We start from the raw sequence: 22,209 nt of genomic DNA, 5'->3' as shown, positions 1-22,209 counted from the left end.
AAGGTAGAATTCTACTGAAGGTAGAATGCCTGCAATGTATAATTAAGGTAGGATGAATCAGGCCCAAGATATTCCACACATGATTTACTATTCTATATTTAGTTAAATAAACCACTGGATACAATTTACTAGAAGTTTTAATTACTAGATTTATCTTCATAAGGAAAGTCTACATTTTGTTTTTGTGGGCCCCCTCATCTAGTTTTATAATCAGTTTTAGGTTTGTCTTATAGAATGTTAGAAAAGATGTAGTTAAGTTTTTTTCTCATAAAAAATCAGATTCTAAATGTAAGTTTTTAGAAGGGATATCTTTTAACTGTCTTAATTTTTCCTTCATTTATTGTTTACTTAGGTTTTCTTCAGCATGTTGAGACAATTTTGAAATTTTTTTCCAGAAAATAATTATATAACTTTTTGATATTTAAAAATACAATACAGTGTATAAATATATACTCTATATAAGAATACACACTTTTGTATACTTATAGAGTAAAACAACCTTTTTAAATTTTTAGTTGTAGATGAACACAAAGCCTTTATTTATTTATGTGGTGCTGAGGATCAAACCCTGATCTTTTTTTTTTTTTTTTAAGAGAGAGAATTTTTTAATATTTATTTTTTAGTTTTTGGCAGACACAACATCTTTATTTTATTTGTATGTGGTGCTGAGGATCAAACCCAGAGCCCCACGCATGCCAGCGAGCGCGCTACCGCTTGAGCCACATCCCCAGGCCGAAGTATTCTACTCTTGAGCTACAACCCCAGCCCCAGAACCACCTTTTTATTTTGTACTATGGATTGAACCCAGCGGTGCTTAACCACTGAACCACATACCTAGCCCTGTTTATTTTTGAGACAGGGTCTCCTGAAGCTGCTGAGGGCCTCACTAAACTGCTGGGGGCTGCCTTTTTGTTGGCGGGGGTAGGGGGTGGGGGCGGGGGTGGGGGGTGGATGGGTAGGGACACCAGGGATTGAACTCAGGGGACTCAATCACTGAGCCACATTCCCAACCCACCCCCCTTTTTTTGTATTTTATTTAGAGACAGGGCTTCACTGAATTGCTCAGCACCTCCCTGTTGCTGAGGCTGGCTTTGAACTTGCAATCCTCTTCCCTCAGCCTCCTAAGCTGCCAGTATTACAGGGATGTGCACATCCAGCAAAGACAATTTATAATTTAAAAAAATCCATCACTGTCATTTCCCCATTCATATAGCTTTAATTTTATTATCTTTCTTATTTGCCTTTTTTTTTTTTTTTTTTTTTTTTGGTGCAAACTACCAAGTTCTTGATGTATTGATGCCATTTTAAAAGAAAACGCCATTGGCTAAAGTCTATATTTTTATTTTTTATATCAATGCTGACAATAGACAAATACAAACTACATAATTTAAAATTTTCCAATAGTCACATTAAAAAGCAACAAGTAATGAAATTAATTTGAATGTATTTTAAAATTCATTATACTATATCATTAAAATGTATCATATATTGAGCCATATATCTAATATATTATCATTTCAATAAGAAAAACTGTTTTTTAGAACTTAATCTTCACCATCTTGTTTGTATTTTACATTTAACACCATTTTAATTTGGACTGGCCACATTTCAAGTGTTCAACACTCAATTTCAAGTGATCCCACATGTTGCTAGTGACTACAATATTAATGCAGGTCAAATTCACATTTCCACATTTAGTTATAGTCACTGCTTTTCTTCACTTATTTTTTGTACATATGAAATGCCTACTGTGTGACAGGTACTGTAATAGATACAGAGACAGGATGTGAATAAGCAAAATTTGAAACCTTTGTCACAACTTTCTCAATACATTATAGTGTATTTAATATGCCAATGTGCAGACCTTTGGCAACATCCAAAAATTTTAATATTAGGCATTTAAAAATTATCCTTTTCAAACTGGCTATAAATTCATCATTAATTTTCTTTAGAAGAACATTTTAGAAATTTTCAAATACATAAGAACTCAGAATTACAAAAACAAAACAAATAGAAACCATGCACCCAACATCTAGTTGGCTATCTTTTTACCAAACTTACATTATCCCCCTCACTTTGCTTTCTTTTCTTTTTTTTTTTTTTTTTAATTTGGTATGGGGGATTGAACCCAAGGGCACTTAACCACTGAGCCACATCCCCAGCCCTTTTTATTTTGAGACAGGGTCTCACTAAATTGCTAGGCTAGCCTTGTGATCCTTCTACCTCAGCCTCCCGAGCTGCTGGCATTAGAAGCGTGTCCTCCCATGCCTGGCCCTCACTTCTTTTGAATGAACATTTAAAGAACATTCAAGGTATCACAACATCTTGTGTATATAAATTTCAGAATTTATCCCTAATGAACAGACTTTTTTTATATAACCAAAACGCTATTCTCCACACCCAATAAAAACATGGTTTCTTAATTTACTACTAGAAACAGTCTTATTTTCTCAGTTGCTGTGAAAATGTCATGACCTGAAAAAGAACCATCCATTCATTGCATTTGATTGATATGTCTCTAAAGTTTTTCAATATCTTAGGAGTTCTAGCTCCTTTTTTCAATGTTCTTTTATTGGTCGAGAAGCCGGGTCACTCCTCTTGTAGAACATCCACATTTACATTTGCTTTTTGTTGTGTCATGGAATTTGTTCTTCCATTCCCTACTTTTTCTAAACTTGGAGTTGAATCTTCAGGCTTAAATTCACGTTCAACATTTTTGGTGAGATGTTTGTATTTTATTGCATCACATTAGGAGGCACCGAACATTTTCTTGTCCTACTTCTGATCAGTGGATTCAGATGTTGACAGCCTGATCTATCACCATAACGTTCAAGTCAACCTTTCACTTACTGGCTTTGACCTCTATGAAGAATTGGTTCTACATCATCAACTACTTCATCAACTTCTGGTTTTCCTGAAATACAGTTTACATAGGAAATACAGGCTAAATGACTTTTCTTTCTTTTTATTTATCTATTTTCAGAATGAGATGGTGCCCTGTCAACTTTCATAGGTACACTACACAGATAGAAGAAAAGGGATGATAAAAGGTAAGGACAAAAGCTTTTTCACCCTTCTTTAACAAAGTTCCTTTCCTATAGTTTAACATGGCTTGAATGTGAAAAAAGGCTTCTACATAGTCATTAAATTAACATGTTTTCTTTAAATACAAACTTTATACTAAGTTGTGAGCATGAAACAAAAAGGATTCCTACATTCGAAAATTTTCCTCTAGAATTTATTTTCTAATGCTCTTTAATACTACGTTCACATTTGAAGGATTCTCATACCTAAGTTACATTATGAATTCGCTGATGGTAAGTGAGGTGTGAATGTTGTCTGAAGGCCTTCTTACATTCTGAACATTTGTAGGGTTTCTCACCAGAATGAATTCTCTGATGTTGAATAAGTGATGAATGAAGTCTAAAGGCCTTTCCACATTCCTTACAGTCATAGGGTTTCTCACCAGTGTGAATGCTCTGATGTTGAGTAAGCTGTGAGAGCAGTCGGAAAGTCTTCTCACATTCCTTACATTTATAGGGTTTCTCACCAAAATGAATGCTCTGGTGTTGAGTAAGTTGTGAGAACAGCCTAAAGGCCTTCCCACATTCCTTACAGTCATAAGGTTTCTCTCCAATATGAATACCTTGATGTGAAATAAGTTCTGAGTAACGACGAAAGAATTTCTGACATTCCTTGCATTCATAAGGTTTCTCACCTGTATGAATTCTCTGATGGAGAGTCAGGTGATAGCCACGACTAAAGGTCTTCCCACACTCCTTACAATCATAGGGCTTCTCACCTGTGTGAATCCTCTGATGCAGTGTAAGTTGTTGGCGTACCCTAAAGGCCTTTCCGCACTCCTTGCAGTCATAGGGTTTTTCACCTGTATGGAGTTTGTGGTGGATTCGAAGGCCGGTACTGCACAGAAAAGCCTGCCCGCATTCCTTACACTCATAGCACTTCTCACCAATGTTAAGTCTCTGGTGTCGAGTAAGGTGTGCATACTGTCTGAAGGTCTTCCCACATTCCTTACACTCATAGGGTTTCTCACCAGTGTGAATGCGCTGATGGAGAGTAAGCTGTCCCCGCACTCTGAAGGCTTTCCCACATTCCTTACATTCATAGGGTTTCTCACCAATATGAATTCTCTGATGTACTCGAAGGTCTGAGCTACATGTAAAGATCTTCCCACACTTTTTACATTCATAGAGTTTGTCAGATGTATGAATTCTCTGATGTCTACTCAGGTGGGCACATTGTCTAAAGGCCTTTCCACATTCTTTGCATTCATAGGGTTTCTCACCGGTATGGATTCTCTGATGGAAAGTAAGTTGTTGGCGTACTCTAAAAGCCTTCCCACATTCCCCACATTCATAGGGCTTTTCTCTATTATGACTTTTCTGATATAGAGCAAGAGATGTGAGTTTTCTGTAAGTGGGTATTTTTTCAGGGGTGTTTTTTGTCACTTGCCTGAAATAGACTTTGTGAGGACCCTCTTGTTCCTCAAACTTTTTATATTCACCATCTTTTCCAAAAATAGAATAATCAAGGCCACGACTTTTAATTCTTTCCATTATTTCCCACTGAGATAAATTCATTTCATAAATATCCTTTTCTTGAAATAACTTTTTAGTGTCATATTTGGATTCCAAATCTGAAAGGAAATAAGATAAACACAATATTTTTCTATCCTTGATGAAATAAATAAGCAAATAAAAATTTTACCATAGAAAACAAAAACACCACAGAAAATAAATCTCACTTGAAGCAAATGGGCTAAATAAACCTAAAATAATCATATAATTGGAAAAAAACCAAAAAAGCAAAAAGGAATAGAGAAATGGTGAGTTAAGACTTGATTATTTGGATGAAGACTAAAGTTTGAGAATCCCTACTTTAATTTTTTAAAAATATTTTTTAGATCTATAGACCTTTATTTTATTCATTTATTTATATATGATGCTGAGAATCAAACCCAATGCCTCACACATGCTAGGCAAGCACTCTACCACTGAGCCACAGCCTCAGCCCCCCTACTTTAATTTTTAATTTTAATCCCTACTTATTTTTTTATCTTCTTAAAGATAAAAAATAAGTAGTTTTTATCTTCTTGAAAATAAAAAAGAAAGTATAAAAAAAAAGGGTAAACACTTCCCCATGAATAGCTGGGCTTCAGCTCACCATCATGCATCAGCTTCACCCCGTGTCCCCTTTGCTGCCTCTCTTACTGTCACACTTGCCTCCTTCTCAGTTCCTAGAACATGTGACAATCTTCATTTCTTACAGCTTTTCATCAGCTGTTGGATCTCCTGGGAATCCCAACTTGGGTTTACAGGGCCAGATTCCTTTCACTAGTCATGTATCATCTGAAAATTCAGAAAACTATCCCCACTGACTTCTATTTTATGTTCTTTATTTTCTATCCTAGTTACTGGCTTAATATTTTCTCAATTTTTTTTTTTTTACTCATGTATATACCTCTGATTATTCTTGTTATTTTCTTACAGAAACAAATATTCACTCACCACTGATTAACAGACCAATAGTACATATAACTGCTAATTATTAAATTCCCATAAGTAGTTAACAATAAATATGCAGCCCAATCTCCAAACCTATGCCTTGATTAAACACATTTTTTTCCTTTGAATACTAAGAATTGAACCCAGGGCAGTGCACATGCTAAGTAAGTGCACTACCATTAAGCTCCACCCCCAGTCCTTCTAATTTTTATTTTTGGAGACAGAGTCTTGTTAAGCTGCCTGAACTGGCCTCAGATTTGGCAATCTTCCTGCCTCAACCTCCTAAGTATCTGAGATTATAGGAGTGTGCCACTGTACCTAGCTTATTTAAGTATTCTTTTTATTATTTCCTATAGAGATGGAAAACAAGCACATTTAAGCTACCTTCACCAACTAAATAAATAGAAAATGGTGATTTATTTCCACCTGACAATCCTTTTGACAGCCTCTCTACTTACACTTGCAGATATCTCCACTGCAGCTGAAGTCCTACTTGGCATGGTAAGGAGAGAACTTGTCTCCTTTTATAACCAGGTAATGAGAAGTTCTACTTATTTATCTTCATTTGAGTTATTTAATGATGCACATCTGTGTTTTAAATACTCAACCTGTATACTCCATACCCTTCTCCATAACGTCCCTGAAGTCCTCATAGCCAAATCCATTGGGGGTACTTCTTAGTGTATCTTAATGATTTTTCATGCTTAACAATAGGTTTATTCCATAGTAAAAGGTGAATAAATTCTGAGCAAAAAGATGTGTATTTTCTTAGCAATTTTGTGATAAAAATTTAATGCTTTCTAAAAAGAAAGCATTTAAATATATATATATATATATATATATATATATATATATATATATATATATATACATATATATAAAATAAACCAATATTATCTGTAAAATGCCCAAACTGGAAAGAATCTCAGTGTTCATCAACAGATGAATGGCTAAGAAATTATGGCACATCAGCACAGCACCAGAGTATACAGAAGAAATGAAGAACACTCTACAATCATGCAACAATGAGGACAAATCCAGACACCCTGGTGAGTAAACAAAGTCAGACATAATACAAAATATACTGTATGATTTCGTTTTTATAAAGTAAAAAGTAAGCAAACTAATCTATGGTGTTGTTAAAGTCCAAAGAGTAGTTAACTGTAGAGTGTAAGAATGACTGCAAGGAGTTGGGGGAGGCTATAGGATTCCAGGAAAGTTCTATTTCTGAGTCTGTTGACAAGATGGGTGTGATTACGTTCTTAAAATTCAATGAACTGCTCACTAATGATCTGTGTATTTTTCTTACGTATATTTATATTTTTAAAAATTCACTTTTGGGCCGGGCACAGTAGCACACACCTGTAATCCCAGTGGCTCGGGAGGCTGAGGCAGGAGTGACTTTGAGAGGCACTAAGCAACTCAGGGAGAACCTGTCTCTAAATAAAATACAAAATAGGGCTGGGGATGTGGCTCAGTGGTTGAGTGCTCCTGAGTTCAATCCCTGGTACCAAAAAAAAAAAAAAAAAAAAAAAAATTCACTTTTGGTCTGGGGTTGTAGCTCATCATAGAGCACTTGCCTGGCACATGTAAAGCACTGGGTTCAATCCTCAGAACCACATAAAAATAAATAAAATAAAAGTATTGTGTACAACTACAACTAAAAATTAAATATTTTTTTAAAAGTATATTCAATAGCTAGAAAGAAAAAGGAATAAAGGTTGGGGTGGATCTCCTAAAAATAAAAGAGAGATAAATAAAGGAGAGAGATCAAGGGGTGGGAGGTAGGGAGAGAGGCAGAAAGTACTGGGGAGTGATATTGGCCAAATGTTATTGTTATATTGTGTGTGTGTGTGTACAAATATGTAACATCAGATCCTATCAATATGTACAAATATAATGCACCAATTAAAAAAAATGTGGGGAAAAAAGGGCTAGGGATATAGTTCTGTGATAGCATGCATGAGGTCCTGGGTTCAAGCCCTAGTACAGAAAAAAAGAAAAAGAAAAGAAAAAGGACATACTAAAAAGACTAAAAGGGCTATAAAAATTTCAGTAGTATGGGTAAAATGTGAGTGGAGAAAGGTAAATGAACGGTGCACAAAATACTATTAAAAAAACTATACATCTGTTTCTCTATTTTCCTACTTAAGAAAACAAAAAAAAATGCAACTTTGTATTATTTTGCGGAGAAAGTTAATTTAGGGTCTCAATAAGAAAGACATAAATGATAGATGACCATGACTGGCTATATAATAGTAGTAAATGAGTAGGCAGTTAACAAGGTATGAAAAAGGGAAAAGGGGAAGGGATGAGAAAAGGGTAATAGGAGACACTAGGGGCTAAAATGGAGTAGACTAAATTGCATGCATGTATGATCATGTCAAAATGAACCCAGCTATCAAAAGCAAAAAGGTATGATAAACCTAAGATGGTAATTGTGGGACTTACTTGCAAGTTAAATGAGCAATATAAAAAGGAAATCATAATCCAAATCAAAATAAAGTGCTAAAACATTCATAAGAAAAGCAAGCAAATGTTAATGTTTGTGGGGACCCATGGGTAAACTGAGTGATGCTTAAGCCATTAGGAAAGGAAACTCAGTTGTAAAAACTCCCAGGCAGAACCCCCTGGTTTGAGAATGCCTACTTCAGGTTGGCACCCTGTTTTAGCTTACTACTCAAGTTCTAGCTCAGCCTGGGAGATGGAATGACCTTGTGGAGGCCCACAACCCCCAGAGATGGGTGTGGCTTGCCAAAATGCCAATCAACTTGTTTACTACAAGACCCCTGCCACACTAAGAAGCAAATACCAAACTAAACTAAGACTCCTCCTGCAGAACCTTACCCCTGAATTTGATGTACTCCCCCTTAAATAAAGAATTGGGGCCTTTTTTCAGTTGTTCATTTCTAGCTCTTAACAGGACTGGAAGACTCATCAGGCGCTTCTCTTTAAATCTAATTTTTGCTTCTTTCTTTATTTTTTACTGATTGTATTTCAGACTTTTTATTTCTCAGGCACCTTACACTTCCTGAGCAGGAACCTACTGTATCTGGATACAGGCCACCCTGGTATAAATGTTCACATCACAAAAGCCCCTACAAATAGACATAAGAAACATTAAAGGGTCTCTCTCTCTCTCTCTCTGCCTCCACGTGAGCTGCTTCCCTCTGCTGCAATGTCCTGCCTCACCCTGAGCCTGGAGGAATGGAGCCGGCCTTCTATGGACTAAGACCTCTGAAACCGGAAATTTGGACCCACACATACACACACAAATGCACAAACACATGGAGAATGCTATATGAAGATGAAGAGATCAAAACAGAGACCAGAGTGATACTTCTACAAACCAAGGAATGCCAAGAATTAACAGCAAGCCATCAGAAGCTGGGGGAGAGACATGGATCAGATTCTCCTTCATAGCCCCCAGAAGAAACCAACCACGATGACTCTTTGATCTTGAACGTCTACTTTCCAGAACTGTGGAACATGAAATTTCTGTTCTTTAAGCTACTCATTTTGTGGTAGTTTGACATGGAAGCCTGTGAAAACTAATACACCAACAAATTCCCTTCTTCTAGTTACAAAGTTGCTGAACAATCTAACAGAAGACTTTGAAGAGCATGAAATTTTTATTAGGAAAAATTAATATGTGGCTATCCAAAATATAGTTATTTTTTAAAAAAATCATTACCCAACACACATTATCTTATTCACAGGCTAGCAGCTAAATTATTTGGTATAATTTGGTTAGAACAGATTTCTTAAACAGAATCCCTGCAGAGTAGTGTGAGTGTGGGCAGTGAGCCAGGATATAGAAATGGCTTCATGATGGGGAACAGAAGCTTATAATGGAATTAAGTTAAAGCTACCACCATCTTTATTTAGGTTTTAAATGTGATAATACAGTGAAAAAATTCAATTTTATTTCTGGAACATAGTAAATGTTCAGTAAGTAAATCAGAAATCTGAAACCTTTGAAGTCTACATAGAACCACCCAATTTGATTTTTAAAGGGATAACGTTTAAAAGGAAACTGCTGCATGAACTCTGCTGTGGTCAATATTGACCACTAGGGTATCTTCCAAATGTCTGTTTTCAGAACATAATGGAAACTTCAGCATATTTTCTTCCAGCTTCATGAAGACAGCATTAAAATATATGCAAATGGATTCTCTGAAGTTACTAGTATAAACATTAACAAGTACTTCCAAGGATGGATTAAATCAGCATGTTGGACCCTAATTTTTTTGTTTCAGTTGTATATTCTGCATTATTTCCTAATAGCCCAATGTAATTATTGTATTTTTTTTTCTGTCTACAAACAAGTTCATTGAGGCAACTTCTCTTTTTTTTGGTGCTTCCATTGCTTAGTACAGTGCCAGTCACACAAAGGCACATAATATACATGGCAGATTTATATATTGAGAAAATAAAGTCACACAGTACTGCTGATGTTGCTATAATGTTGTGTGATTTATTTTCTGGTGAAAAATGAATCACACAGCATTATAGCTGATTCGCTGCTCTTCTGCAAGGCTGTTTCAGAATTAAGAGTCAGATTAACATTTAAAAGTTTAAAACTGCTAGAACATATGGCATCTTATTTGATTTAAAAAAGCATATCCAACAGACAGGATATTATTATTTCCATTTGCAAAAGGACAAAACTGGTACAGAGAAGAAAGTGTCTTATATAAGGAATACAGATATTTATAGGCCTCATCTAGCCCCACATGTTGATTCCTGATTAAGCCCTCCTGTTTGGGCCACTCTGCTTCCTGCAGCAATAACACTATGGGACTTACTAAATGGTAATTGATATACTGCACCAGGTCATTTTTCTAAAGCAGTCACTGAGCCCTCTGAAAATCTGGATCTACGAAAGCACATCTAAATACTTTTTGATTGTCTTAGCAAAAACCAAAACTCTCTCCAGATTGATGAAATAAAGGATATTTGGGAAGTAAAAAAAAAAAAAAGAAACATTAAAGAACGAAAAAGAATAAAGAAAGTGAACAGACAATGCACAAAATAAATATAAGCATAAACAAATTTGGTAACATTCTATCATTCCTTTTTCATTTAGTCACTGAATAATTTTATTAAGAGGATAAATGCTTCTTTTCCTTTGAGTTTCTGTTTTTAAAATAAGTTAACAACACTTGAGTATATTCCAATGGTCAATAATTTGCTATTAATATTCATTAGGAGTTTATGGAGGGGGTTGGAGATACAACTCAGTGCTTGCTTAGGATGCTTGAGGCCCTGGTTTAGATCCCCAGCACCACAGACACACACAAAATTATGGAACTGAGTATATTCTATCATTACTGTTATTAAGAGTGTTAATGCTCAAATGATTCCATCTTTAGTCAATTGGAGCTTCCTCAAATTGATTCCTGTTCCCTGAACACTCTACCTAAAAATCACTCATTCTAATTTTCCATATCATTACCTTGTTCACTTATCTTTATAGTACTTAATCATTGCAGGATATTTAGTAAACCTCTTATTTGTTGTCCTGTTTTGCAGTGCTGGCCATCAAACTCAGGGCTCCCCTATGATAGGCAAGTACTCTACACCCCCAGTGTTTACTTGTTGTTTGTAGACTACCCCACTACAGTGTAAACTAAAAAATAGAGTAATGAATATAAAATATAAAAGTTAAAATACAAAAGGTGAGCTAGAAGAAGTTAGATCCAAAATACAGGTAAAATGGTTATTATTAGGGAAGAAAGTTTTCCCCTACTGTGAGAGAGAAGAAACAAGGGGTAAGTCGAGTGGGGATGAAGTTTCTTTGATGACACACTGAGAAGATCTAAGTTTCCTTCCCAAGTTTTTGGTCTCTTCTTCACAGTCAAGATCTATGGGGTATGTTTTCTTCTAACAAATCTTCCCAGCAGGTCTGTGCCATGCTGTCTAAAACACCCAAATAGCACTCACTCACCTAGGCTCCATCTTTTTTTCTCATCCCTCACAATCATCCAGGGATCCTTCCCTTGTTCCAACAGAGTAATCACGTCTGGCTTAGAAATGGAACATCCTGCTTGACAGAAGAGAATAGAACATATTACAGAAAGAATTTATTTGATCAAGCTTTCAGAACAAAAAAGGTTATCAGGATTAAAAACACTCAAATTAGAATTACTTCAGGATCACAAAGAAAAACAAGAACTGAGAGGTAGGGACATGGTCTTATTTTAATTTAAACTCATCTAGGCTGTCTTTTGAGAGAAAATTATAGTTGAGAACACTCGTTTCAAATCCTGCCTCTGACAGGTGGGTCACCAAAGCAAATAATATGATCTCTCTGTGCCTCAATTTGCTCAGTTGTAAAAAGGAGACAATGGTATTGTGTATACATGGGATTGATGTGAGGTTTGACTTAGTGTCTGTTAAGATAACTCCCTAGTATATCACAACCATATGCTTATTAGGTATTTTTTGATATTATTTTGCTGAGAGAAAAATAACAAGCTTTTTTCCAGAATATTTACCTAATGTTAAATGCAAAGTTCATTTATTTTAGAAGTTGTAAAATAATATGTCAGCTGGTGCACATCTGTAATCCCAATAACTTGGAAGGCTGAGGCAAGAGGATCACAAGTTTGAGGCCAGCCTCAGCAACTTAGCAAGAGTCTGTCTTAAAATAAAAAATAAAAAGGAGGTTTGGGGATGTAGCTCAGTGATAGAGTGCTGCTAGTTTCATCCCCACTACTTCAAAAAAAATTAATATGTCTATTTCAGGAAACTGAATATGTCCAATCGAGGTTTGGTTTTTTTTTTTTTTTTTTGGTACTGGGGATTGAACCCAGGCGCACTTAACTACTGAGCCACCTTCCAAGCCCTATTTTATTTTGAAACAGGGTCTTAATAAGTTGCTGAGGCTAGTTTTGAACTCTTGATCCTCCTGCCTCAGCCTCCTGAGCCACTGGGATTACAGGTGTGTGCCACAATGCCTGGCAACCACTTGGGTTTTGACAAACTGTCGATTCAACTCATCACCATGTACATGTAAAGACTTTTTAATAGTTAGGCAGAGGCAGAATCTCTATCTTCCTATTCTCATTACAAGTGAGTCCACAAATAACATGGACTAGTAGTATGGAATTTTATTTCTTTGACAATACTTTTGTTGTGTTTAAGAATTCATATCCAGATGCCATTAAAGAGCAATAATAACAGTTGGGCATAGTAATACATGCCTGTAATCCTAGCAGCTCCAGAGGCTGAGGCAGGAGGATTGAAAATTCAAAGCCAGCCTCAGCCACTTAGTGAGGCCCTAAGCCATTTAGTGAGACCTTGTCTCAAAATAAAAAATAAAAAAAGGACTGGGGATGTGGCTCAGTGATAAAGCGCCCCTGGATCCAAACCCCAGTACCAAAAAAAAAAAAAAAAAAAGCAGTAGTAATAGACAAAGGAAGATGTAAAGGTCACTGAATTTTGGGAGAAGATAAAAGTCCTTCTTTTTATCAAAGAGATATTCAGCTAGTTTTTACAAAGAGAGCCTGAAAATTCAGTCTTGTTAATTTCTAAATTATTTGATCCAGATAAGCTTACCAAGTGACAACAAGTTGCTGTAGTTCTCCAAAATCACATCTCTGTATAAATTCCTCTGATAGGAGTTCAGGCATTCCCACTCCTCCTGAGAAAAGTCTACAGTCACATCTCTGAACATCACCAAATCCTGAAATGACAAACCCATGTATTGTTGGTAAGATAAAAGAATGTTTTCAAGGGGCTGGGGTTGTGGCTCAGCAGTAGAGCGCTCCCCTAGCACGTGCGAGGCCCTGGGCTTGATCCTCAGAACTGCATAAAAATAAAATAAAGGTATTGTGTCCAACTACAACTAAAACAAAATGTTTTCAAGGTGGTGGAAGGGTCTTGACTATATGTTCATTTTATATGTTAAGTGAATAGGCTGGAGCTGGATGCCCATGATGTGGGTAAGTAGGAATAAGGAAATAAGTCTGACGGAAACAGAATAGCTACATATTCTTGAAGATTTCTTCCTCTCCCTCTTTCTGGTACCAGGGTCGAACTCAGGGCTTTGCATGTGCTAAGTAAGTACTCTACCAGTGAGCTACATTCCCAGGCCTCTTGAAGATTTCTTAATGTGTATGAGGGGTTGGCAGACATTTTCCATAAGAGGTCAATATTGTAGGCTCTGCATACCACATCCACGTTGCATATTCTTTTTTAAAAACCAGTTCTTTCAAAATACCATCTGCTTGCAAGCTGTATAAATACAGTTCTCAGGCCAAATTTGATTACAACTTCAAATGTATAGTATTTATAGTTTGCCCACAATTGCTATAGCTAAAACTTCCATATAAAATGGAATACTTAATTAATTTCCGACATGTTCAGGTAATTATCAGAATTTCCCTATTAACTGAAATAGGCCCATAAGAATCTATTATCTTTTCCTTTAAGAATCAGAAAAAAACAACTGATGAAAAATTTCCCCTAGGGGCTGGGGATGTGGCTCAAGCGGTGGTAGGGCTGGGGATGTGGCTCAAGCGGTAGCACGCTCGCCTGGCATGCGTGCGGCCCCGGTTCGATCCTCAGCACCACATACAAACAAAGATGTTGTGTCCGCTGAAAACTAAAAAAGAAAAAAAAAAAGAAAAAAAGAAAAATTTCCCCTAAATGTATTTAGATATTTCTATACTTTTAAATATATTAAATGATATTTTGAATTTACATTATACAAAATTCTAAAGCTGCAATATCAAACATCCTAGCTTAGAAATGTGGTTGCTGAGCAATTAAATTGTGAGTAGTCCAAATTCAGGTGTGCTGTATATGCAAAATGCATACCACATAGTAATGACTTTAGAAAGAAAAAAAAGAAAGTAAAATATCTCAATTTTTATATTAATTATACTTTGAAATGATAATATTTTGGCTATCCTGGGTAAATAAAACATTAAAATTAACTGCACCTGTTTTTTAATATGAATACTAAGATATTTAAATTATATACCTGCCTTGTATATCATTCTATATGTTTAGAATGTGACTACTAGAAAATTTCAACTTATGGTCTGGGGTTGTGGCTCAGTGGTAGAGTGCTCACCTAGCACATGTGAAGCCCTGGGTTCGATCCTCAACAACACATAAAAATAAATTAATAAAATAAAAGTACTGTGTCCAACTACAACTAAAAAATAAATATTTTTTTAAAAAGATTTTTAAAAAAGAGAAAATTTAAACTTACATATATAGCTCACATTATAATTCTTTTGGGCAGTGTTCTTAGAATCAGTGTTCTCTGACCCTAAAAGCCTCAGATCAAATACCATCCCCCAACCCAGGGAATTCATTTCTGCTTCACCTGCTCTAGACAGAGACCAAGTACAAAGGAGATGCTGAATGATTTGGTCAATGCACAGGTGGACAAGGTGGAAAAGAGAGGAGTATACAGGAGGTACTTGAGATGTTAGGCTCCATCCCTCACAAGGGAGCAGTTATTGGATGGGGCTCTTTAAGAAATTTCAGAATAACAATAAAAATGTTCACATACCCTGGAAAAATAAAGATGGAATTTCAAATAGAAAAACCAACTTACATGAGCCATGATTTTAGAATTGCAAGAAATGGTCAGTTTTCCTCAAGGTTCATTTATTGAAGAAGCAGAGTCCACAGAGGCCGGAGCTATAGGAACAATGTAAGGTCATTAAGAACAGTTTCCAAAATTTAAAAATCATATATACCATTTTCCCATCCCTACATGCAACTGTGGCTCCCAACACACAGACAGGTCATGAAAGTAAGAGGTAATTAAGAACTCTTCCCAAAACTATAGGGAAATCTGCTGTACAAGGAATAGACACAGAGCGGACTCTCCTGATTCAAAGCACATGCTCAGACACTTCAACAGGAGGGCTACCAGGTGGTCTCTATGCCACACCCAGGGATGAGGACTTGACAATGCACTGCACAGAGTCTTGAGTAGATCCTCCTCCCTCCATTCCCACTTTCTTGGTTAAATGCAGTCTACACTTTCTAATCCAGAACTTCCTTCTTGGATTTAGAAATCTGTTTGACCTCCACAAACCTAGAGATAGAAAATAGCATAGACAAAAATTTCCCAAGCTTTGCTGTAAATTGGATAACCTGGAGATCTTTAAAATATGCTGACTCCCATCTGAAACATTCTGATTTAATCAGTATAGTACATGACCTGGAAATCAGGATTTTAAAATACCTCCACAGGTTTTTATAAAATCCCCTTTGAAGATTATAATGGGCAGCAAAATTTGGCAACCAAACTTAAGTGCATATCAGAATCAACTAGAGGACTAGTTAAAGAGATTGCTGAGTGTGGAGATTCCTCAGAAAACTAGGAATGCAACCAACATTTGACCTGGTTATACCACTCCTTGGTATATATCCAAAGGACTTAAAATCAGCATACTACAGTGTTGTAGCCACATTAATGTTTATAGTAGCTCAACTCACAATAGCTAAGCAATGGAACCACCCTAGTACCCTTCAACAGATGAATGGATGAAGAAAATGTGGTTATATCTACACAATGGAATATTACTTAGCCATAAAAAGAATGACTTTATGACCTTTGCTAATAAATAAAAGGATCTGAAGACTATCCGCTAAGTGAAATAAGCCAATTCCAAAAAAAGCAAAGGTCAAATGTTCTTTCCTATTTGTGGATGCTAACACTTAGGTGGGGGGAGAATTGAAGTTCAATGGATTAGACAAAGGGGAATGAAGTATTAGACAAAGGGGGACAGGAATAAGAAAAACAATGGAATAAACTAGACATGATTTTCATATGTGAATACGTGACCAGGGAAATTCCACATCAAGTTCAACCTCAAGAATGGGATCCTAATTAGAGTAAGTTACACTCCATGTATGTATAATATGTTCAAAATATACACTCTATTGTCATATATATCTAAATTGAACAAAATTTTTTTTAAAAAAAAAAGACTGTTGAACTTTACTCCCAGAGTTTGGTATTCAGGAGATTTGGGATTGCCCTTCTGAATATGCATTTCTAAAAAGTTTTCAGGTGATGCTGATGCTGCTGGTCCAGAGGCCACATTTCAAGAACCACCTGTGCAGACCATGTGGAGAACCTTTATCACGGCAAAACTGCAGCTGTCCACTGGTCCCTTTCCCTAGGCTTAACTAACCCAGAATCCTCAGAGTTCACTGCTCACTATTTTCCTATTGGGGATCATCAATAATGCCTGCATGATCTCAATTACTATCCAGTTTTCCTTGGTACCCAGACAGGATACAAGTAAATCTGTGAACACTGAGCATGAATTATTTTTTAGGAAGTAAAAAAATAACTCATCTATATATTAGTTAAAACCTACTAATAAGTAAGGAGACACATATTAAATGAAATGATTTAACAAATCTGAAAAATAGATGGTACTTCTTGGTCTGACACAAAGAATGAAATGGTGTACAGAGAGAAATTGTTTATAATGAGACCAAAAAGCTAAATGTTTTTCAAGAATGTTAAATTATTATGTATTCTCTCAATGGAAATGAAATACCCATTAATAATGAAGGTAATTTTTTTTTTTTTTTTTGTACTGGGGATTGAACTCAAGGGCACTCAACCACTGAGCTACATCCCCAGTCCTATTTTGTGTTTTATTTAGAGACAGGGTCTCACTGAGTTGCTTAGCACCTCATCATTGCTGAGGTTGGCGTTGAACTCTGCCTCAGCCTCCCAAGCTGCTGAGATTACAGGCGTGAGCCACCACACCTGGCAAATTCTTTATTAATGTCACAGGAAAATGATCACTACATATTTCTCAGGGAAGATGGCAGGTTTGAAAATAGTATTGTAGGGCTGGGGATGTGGCTCAAGTGGTGGCGCACTCGCCTGGCATGCATGCAGCCCGGGTTAGATCCACAGCACCACATACAAACAAAGATGTTGTGTCCCCCGAAAACTAAAAAAAAAAAAAAAAAAAAAAATGAATATTGAAAATTCTCTCTCTCTCTCTCTCTTTAAAAAAAAAAAGAAAATAGTATTGTAGTGTGACTGTATTTTGGCAAGACTCCATACACTTGCATGCATGTCTATGAGTGTGCATAAAATAACCTAGGAACTGTAATAAAATTTTATTGTATTTTATAAAATTTCTACCACTACGAGATGGGTTCCCAGGTAATCTTTTTTTTAATATAACTTTATTTTATTTATTTTTTTATGTGGTGCTGAGGATCAAACCCAGTGCCCCACCCACACTAGGCAAGGGCTCTACCAGTGAGCCACAACTCCAGCCCCCAGGTAATCTTTACTTTGTTCTTTGCTGGAGTTTCTGAATTTGTTAATTAAAAACTTACAAGTCTGTGTCACTTAAACCTGGGCATAATTCAAAATAGCTGTAAAAGAAATATTATAAAAGTTCTATTCCTGATATCCTGACCCTCATCTTCCAAATGTAAAGATAACCATCTTTACCTCTTTTAGTTTGCTTCTTTTGGTATTTAAAATCTGTACGTCTTTCTTTTCATGGAGATGTTATGGGGGACAGGACCGAAGGCTTTGCACATGCTAAGCAAGCACTCTACTACTGAGCTATATCCCCAGCCCATTACATTTTGTATATTTAAATAACATACTTATAATGCTTATTCCGAATTTTTGGCTTTAATCATTACTTATTCACTTCCTATTGTGAAAGGTATAGTTTAAACTATCTTTTGTCACCTACCTCAACCCCACATATGCCCAGCTGAAGTCCCCTTATCCTTCCAATATGGTGGTTTTAATTCCTTTTCAGGGCAAATGAATATTTAGTTTATTTTACTGTGGTTATGTCACCATTATAGACTGAGTTATACTCAGACAATTCTGCCATCCTTACACAGTCTTTTTCTTCTCTGAAATCGAAATAATTTTTTTGTTTTGTTTTTGTTTTTTGGGTACTGGGGATTGGACTCAGGGGCACTCAACCACTGAGCCTCATCCCAAGCCCTATTTTTTTTTTTTTTTTTTTTTGGTATTTTATTTAGAGACAGGGTTTCACTGAGTTGCTTAGCATCTTGCTTTTGCTGAAACTGGTTTTAACTCATGATCCTCCTGGCTCAGCCTCCTGAGCAGCTGGATTACAGGCATGCGCCACTGTACCTGGCTAATTTCGTTTTTGTAAGCTTGGAAAATAATTGTTAACTTCCCAAATGCTTGATAAAGGCAATGACTAACCATCACCATTTAATAGGAAGAGATATTATTAATTTGGGATTAAGTGACAGGTATGAGTTATACAGATATTAATTCATGTAATCTTAAACACTGTCCTTTGAAGGCTGGAGTTGTGGCTTAGTGGTACAGCATTTGCCTCACATGTGTGAGGCACTGGGTTTGATTCTTAGCACCGCATATAAATAAAAAAAACCTAAAAAATACCTTTAAAAAAACTGCCCTTTGAAGTATATACTATTACAATTTTGACTTTACACATGAAGAAACTGGCATGAAACAACCCAAAGTCACTCAAATTTGGGTCACAGTCAGGATTCAAATGCTCCCCTGGCCCCTCACCTTTAGAATTATTTAAACATAAATATACAACAGGTTCTTAACTCTACACACACATCTAAATTTTTTTTTTTTTTAAGAAAAATGTTATGTCTTATTACATCAAGATCCTGGCTAATAGCTTTCCAAAACTCCGAGAAAAATCATACAAAAAACAGTTTTATATGTCTCATCTGGAATTTACAAATTCAACATTATCAAAGAAGGAATTCAAATCCTCTTAATCTAGGTGCAACATTCTTAGCCACTATCATTTAACACCTTTCTGGGTCCATCCACAGATACACCAAACCTCAAACCACACCTGTCTAGTGCTGAAATTTCATTTATTTTCTTTTTTAAAATAATTTCCTTAGTTGTAGATGGACAATACCCTTATTTTATTTATTTTTATGTGGTACTGAAGATTGAACCCAGTGCCTCACAGGTGCCAGGTGAGCGCTCTAGCACTGAGCCACAAACCCTAGCCCTGATACCAAAATTTCGTTCATGAATTTCCTGGATTAAAAAAAAAAAAAAGTCTCAAAACCTAAAAAAAACCCCAAAACTTTACTCTTACTCCGGAATCACTGAGATATATAAACCCTACATACTACTTAACAAATCACAGCCCAAAACAAAGCATGAATATTAACCTTCACGCAGGCGTATTTCCTGATCGTCATAATCCTTCGAAAATCAGTGCTCAAAAAGTAATCTCTTAATTAGGTCCCTTGCCATTGACTATGTAGGGAAATCCTAAGGCAATGAACAGATCACTCTTAAGTCCTTTCAAGGAAAGGTAATCAAATAATCCTGTGTTCTGAAAATGAAATGCATTTCACAGAAACAAAGAAGCCACACAAACTCATATGAAATCTGGCTCTTCGAGGGGCAACAGCGATGCGCTTCACCTTTCCAAGGCTCTTTTCTGGAGACTGGCAGGACAAGGGAAGCAGAGAGGGTTCATGACACCCAGGGTTTTTCTGGACTCTGGGAACCCACCCTCCATGCTCCAATGGCTCTGGATAACCCCCACCTGCATGCATGCATGAATACAAACGAGGAGATGGGAGAAGGCTCGCAGTCACCCCTATCTGGGTTCACATCTGTAAATAAGATGTAGCTGGACACCTGAGCTATCTCCCACCGCGGTGGGCCGCCACGACATCCTGTTCAGAACTGTCCAGCGGGTCCTCCTAGTCCCCAGAGGCCTGACCGGAATTTAGTTCCCGGGGTTTTGCTGGGGACTTCCACTGTGGCCCTCCAGCTCTGACCAGAGCCCCTCTAGGGCCTTCTTTACCGCCAGGCCTAGGTGGTGCGCGGGGTCTGCGGTTCTCATATTGCAGGATAGGCCGCACCCACAAAACGGGACGGGCCACCGCTACTGCCACTCAGGCCCCAGGGGCTCAGGATCCGCAGAGCCTGGCCGATCCCGTGCTCCTTTCCCCCAGAAACACGGCTGCCACACCCGATCCTGGCTCACCGCGCTCAATCCTCACCGGACCCGACAGCTGCCCAGCCCCGGATTCCGAGACGCGGGGATGCGGGAGCGCTCGGTCCTCAGTGCGCAGGCGCGGGGACGGGGGCGCGTCCCGGGCTCCTCTGGGCTGGAAGACGAGGAGGCTGTGCAGGGAAGCAGCGCCCGGAGGAGCCGGCGTCCTGTGGTGGCCTTGTGAATGGCCCGTGCTACTGCTAATAATCCAGGCCTGCTCCCTTGTGGGTGCTCTAGCTCCAAACCAGAAGGCCGTGTGCTCTGGCTCTTTCACTCAGTCCAAGGCTTCGCGCCGCTTCTAAACGACGGGACCCGGAGGATCCTGGATTTTGTTTCTTTTCGGACTGCGCAGGCGCGCGGGGAAACCGGCGCAAATCCGCCCCCGCTGGGGAACGAGGGAGGGTAGGGGGGCTCCACTTGCTCAGTGGGGGAGAGAAGGTTGGCGTCAAAAGGCCAGAGTGAGCCACAGTGGCCAAATACTTAGGACCCCAGCTGTGGTCGGGACCAGCAAACCCCGGTAGCCGCGAGCGTGGTCCAGCGCGAGACGCTCGGCCTGTGGCGTTTGTTGAGTGACCGCCGGGGTCCGCGTGTGCCAGGCCCAGCAGGGGACCGCGAGGTTGTGTCTCCGTGCTTGGGGCTGTTTCTCAGCGCGTGCCATTCTTTGGGTGGGGGACTGGGATATGGTGGACCTTAGAAAATGTCATATAATTCTGCCCGATTCTGACGCTGGTGTTGGGGTCTCGGATATTTCAAGCTGTGTCTCGGTCTGTGAAGTTTCCGAGATTTTGTGAACTTGGCTCTATCTCATCCTATGCTATTTTGGGGATGGTCTGCCAGGCCAGCGGCTTCTGGTCCTTGTTTTCCATGAGTTCTGTTTGCGGGTGTGGCGATGAGCAAAAGGGCGACAGAGAGGGGCGAGAGAGAATGTCCACGCGTTTCTGCCCTTTTCAATGTTTTATTCACTCAAATCACCTAATACATAAATCTATAGGTTCTTAATCAAGAAAATGACAATCCTAATGCTGGGCATTGCAATAAACAATTCAAAGCAAACAATTCTATGTTAACTTCTAAGCACTGCAAACATAATCATGACAGACTTATTACAGACATTTCCTCTGCACGCTAAGCTTAAGTGCTAGATTTCAAAGTCTTAAGTCTTTGGTCTTAATTCCTGCAGATGCACACTCACTCAGACCCCAGCGATCAAATCAGTAACCAATAGAGGCTTCCCCTTGGGGTGATGTCGACGGCTTGCTGAGGAGATGGTTGTAAGGAGACTTCCTTTTCTCACCAGAGTCAAGAAGCTGCTGGAGAGTTTGAGAGCAGTGAGGACAAAGAAGAGGTTCAGGCAGATGTGAAGGGTTGCGATGTCAGTCCAGGTCCTCGTCAGGCTCTCAGGCTTTGTGTGCATCAGTGTCAGCTGGCTTGAATGTCTGTTCATTTGATTAATATAAATATAAAATTAGATTATTTAATTTAATATTTATATTAAATTTGGGGAGCTGCTCATCCTTTGGGTCCCTATCAACTGTTACCAGCTTTCTTAGTGACATCTTTCATTCTTAGAGTTAGGACATGTGGTTTGGTGATTTCCGTCCTGATGTCACACTTCTGACTCTTATCAGGGTTATAACAGATGACATGTGACTTCACCCTAACTC

At 37.9% G+C, this 22,209-nt stretch overlaps 1 protein-coding gene across 1 annotated transcript; it reads right to left on the bottom strand.

The window, feature by feature from the left end:
- Nucleotides 1-1,498: 1,498 nt before the first annotated feature.
- Zfp30 (ZFP30 zinc finger protein) lies at nt 1,499-20,616 on the bottom strand. Its single transcript, XM_076837706.1, has 5 exons — nt 20,537-20,616; nt 15,103-15,188; nt 13,089-13,215; nt 11,476-11,571; nt 1,499-4,657 (listed from the first exon to the last, which is right to left on the bottom strand). The coding sequence occupies exons 2-5, from the start codon at nt 15,109-15,111 to the stop codon at nt 3,291-3,293; spliced, it is 1,599 nt and encodes a 532-aa protein (XP_076693821.1). The 5' UTR covers nt 15,112-15,188; nt 20,537-20,616; the 3' UTR covers nt 1,499-3,290.
- Nucleotides 20,617-22,209: the final 1,593 nt, after the last annotated feature.

This window comes from Callospermophilus lateralis, chromosome 18, assembly GCF_048772815.1.
Source record: "Callospermophilus lateralis isolate mCalLat2 chromosome 18, mCalLat2.hap1, whole genome shotgun sequence".
Lineage (NCBI taxonomy): Eukaryota > Metazoa > Chordata > Mammalia > Rodentia > Sciuridae > Callospermophilus > Callospermophilus lateralis.
The sequence above is the reverse complement of the archived record's forward strand: the minus strand, read 5'-3'. Positions and strand labels throughout refer to the sequence as shown.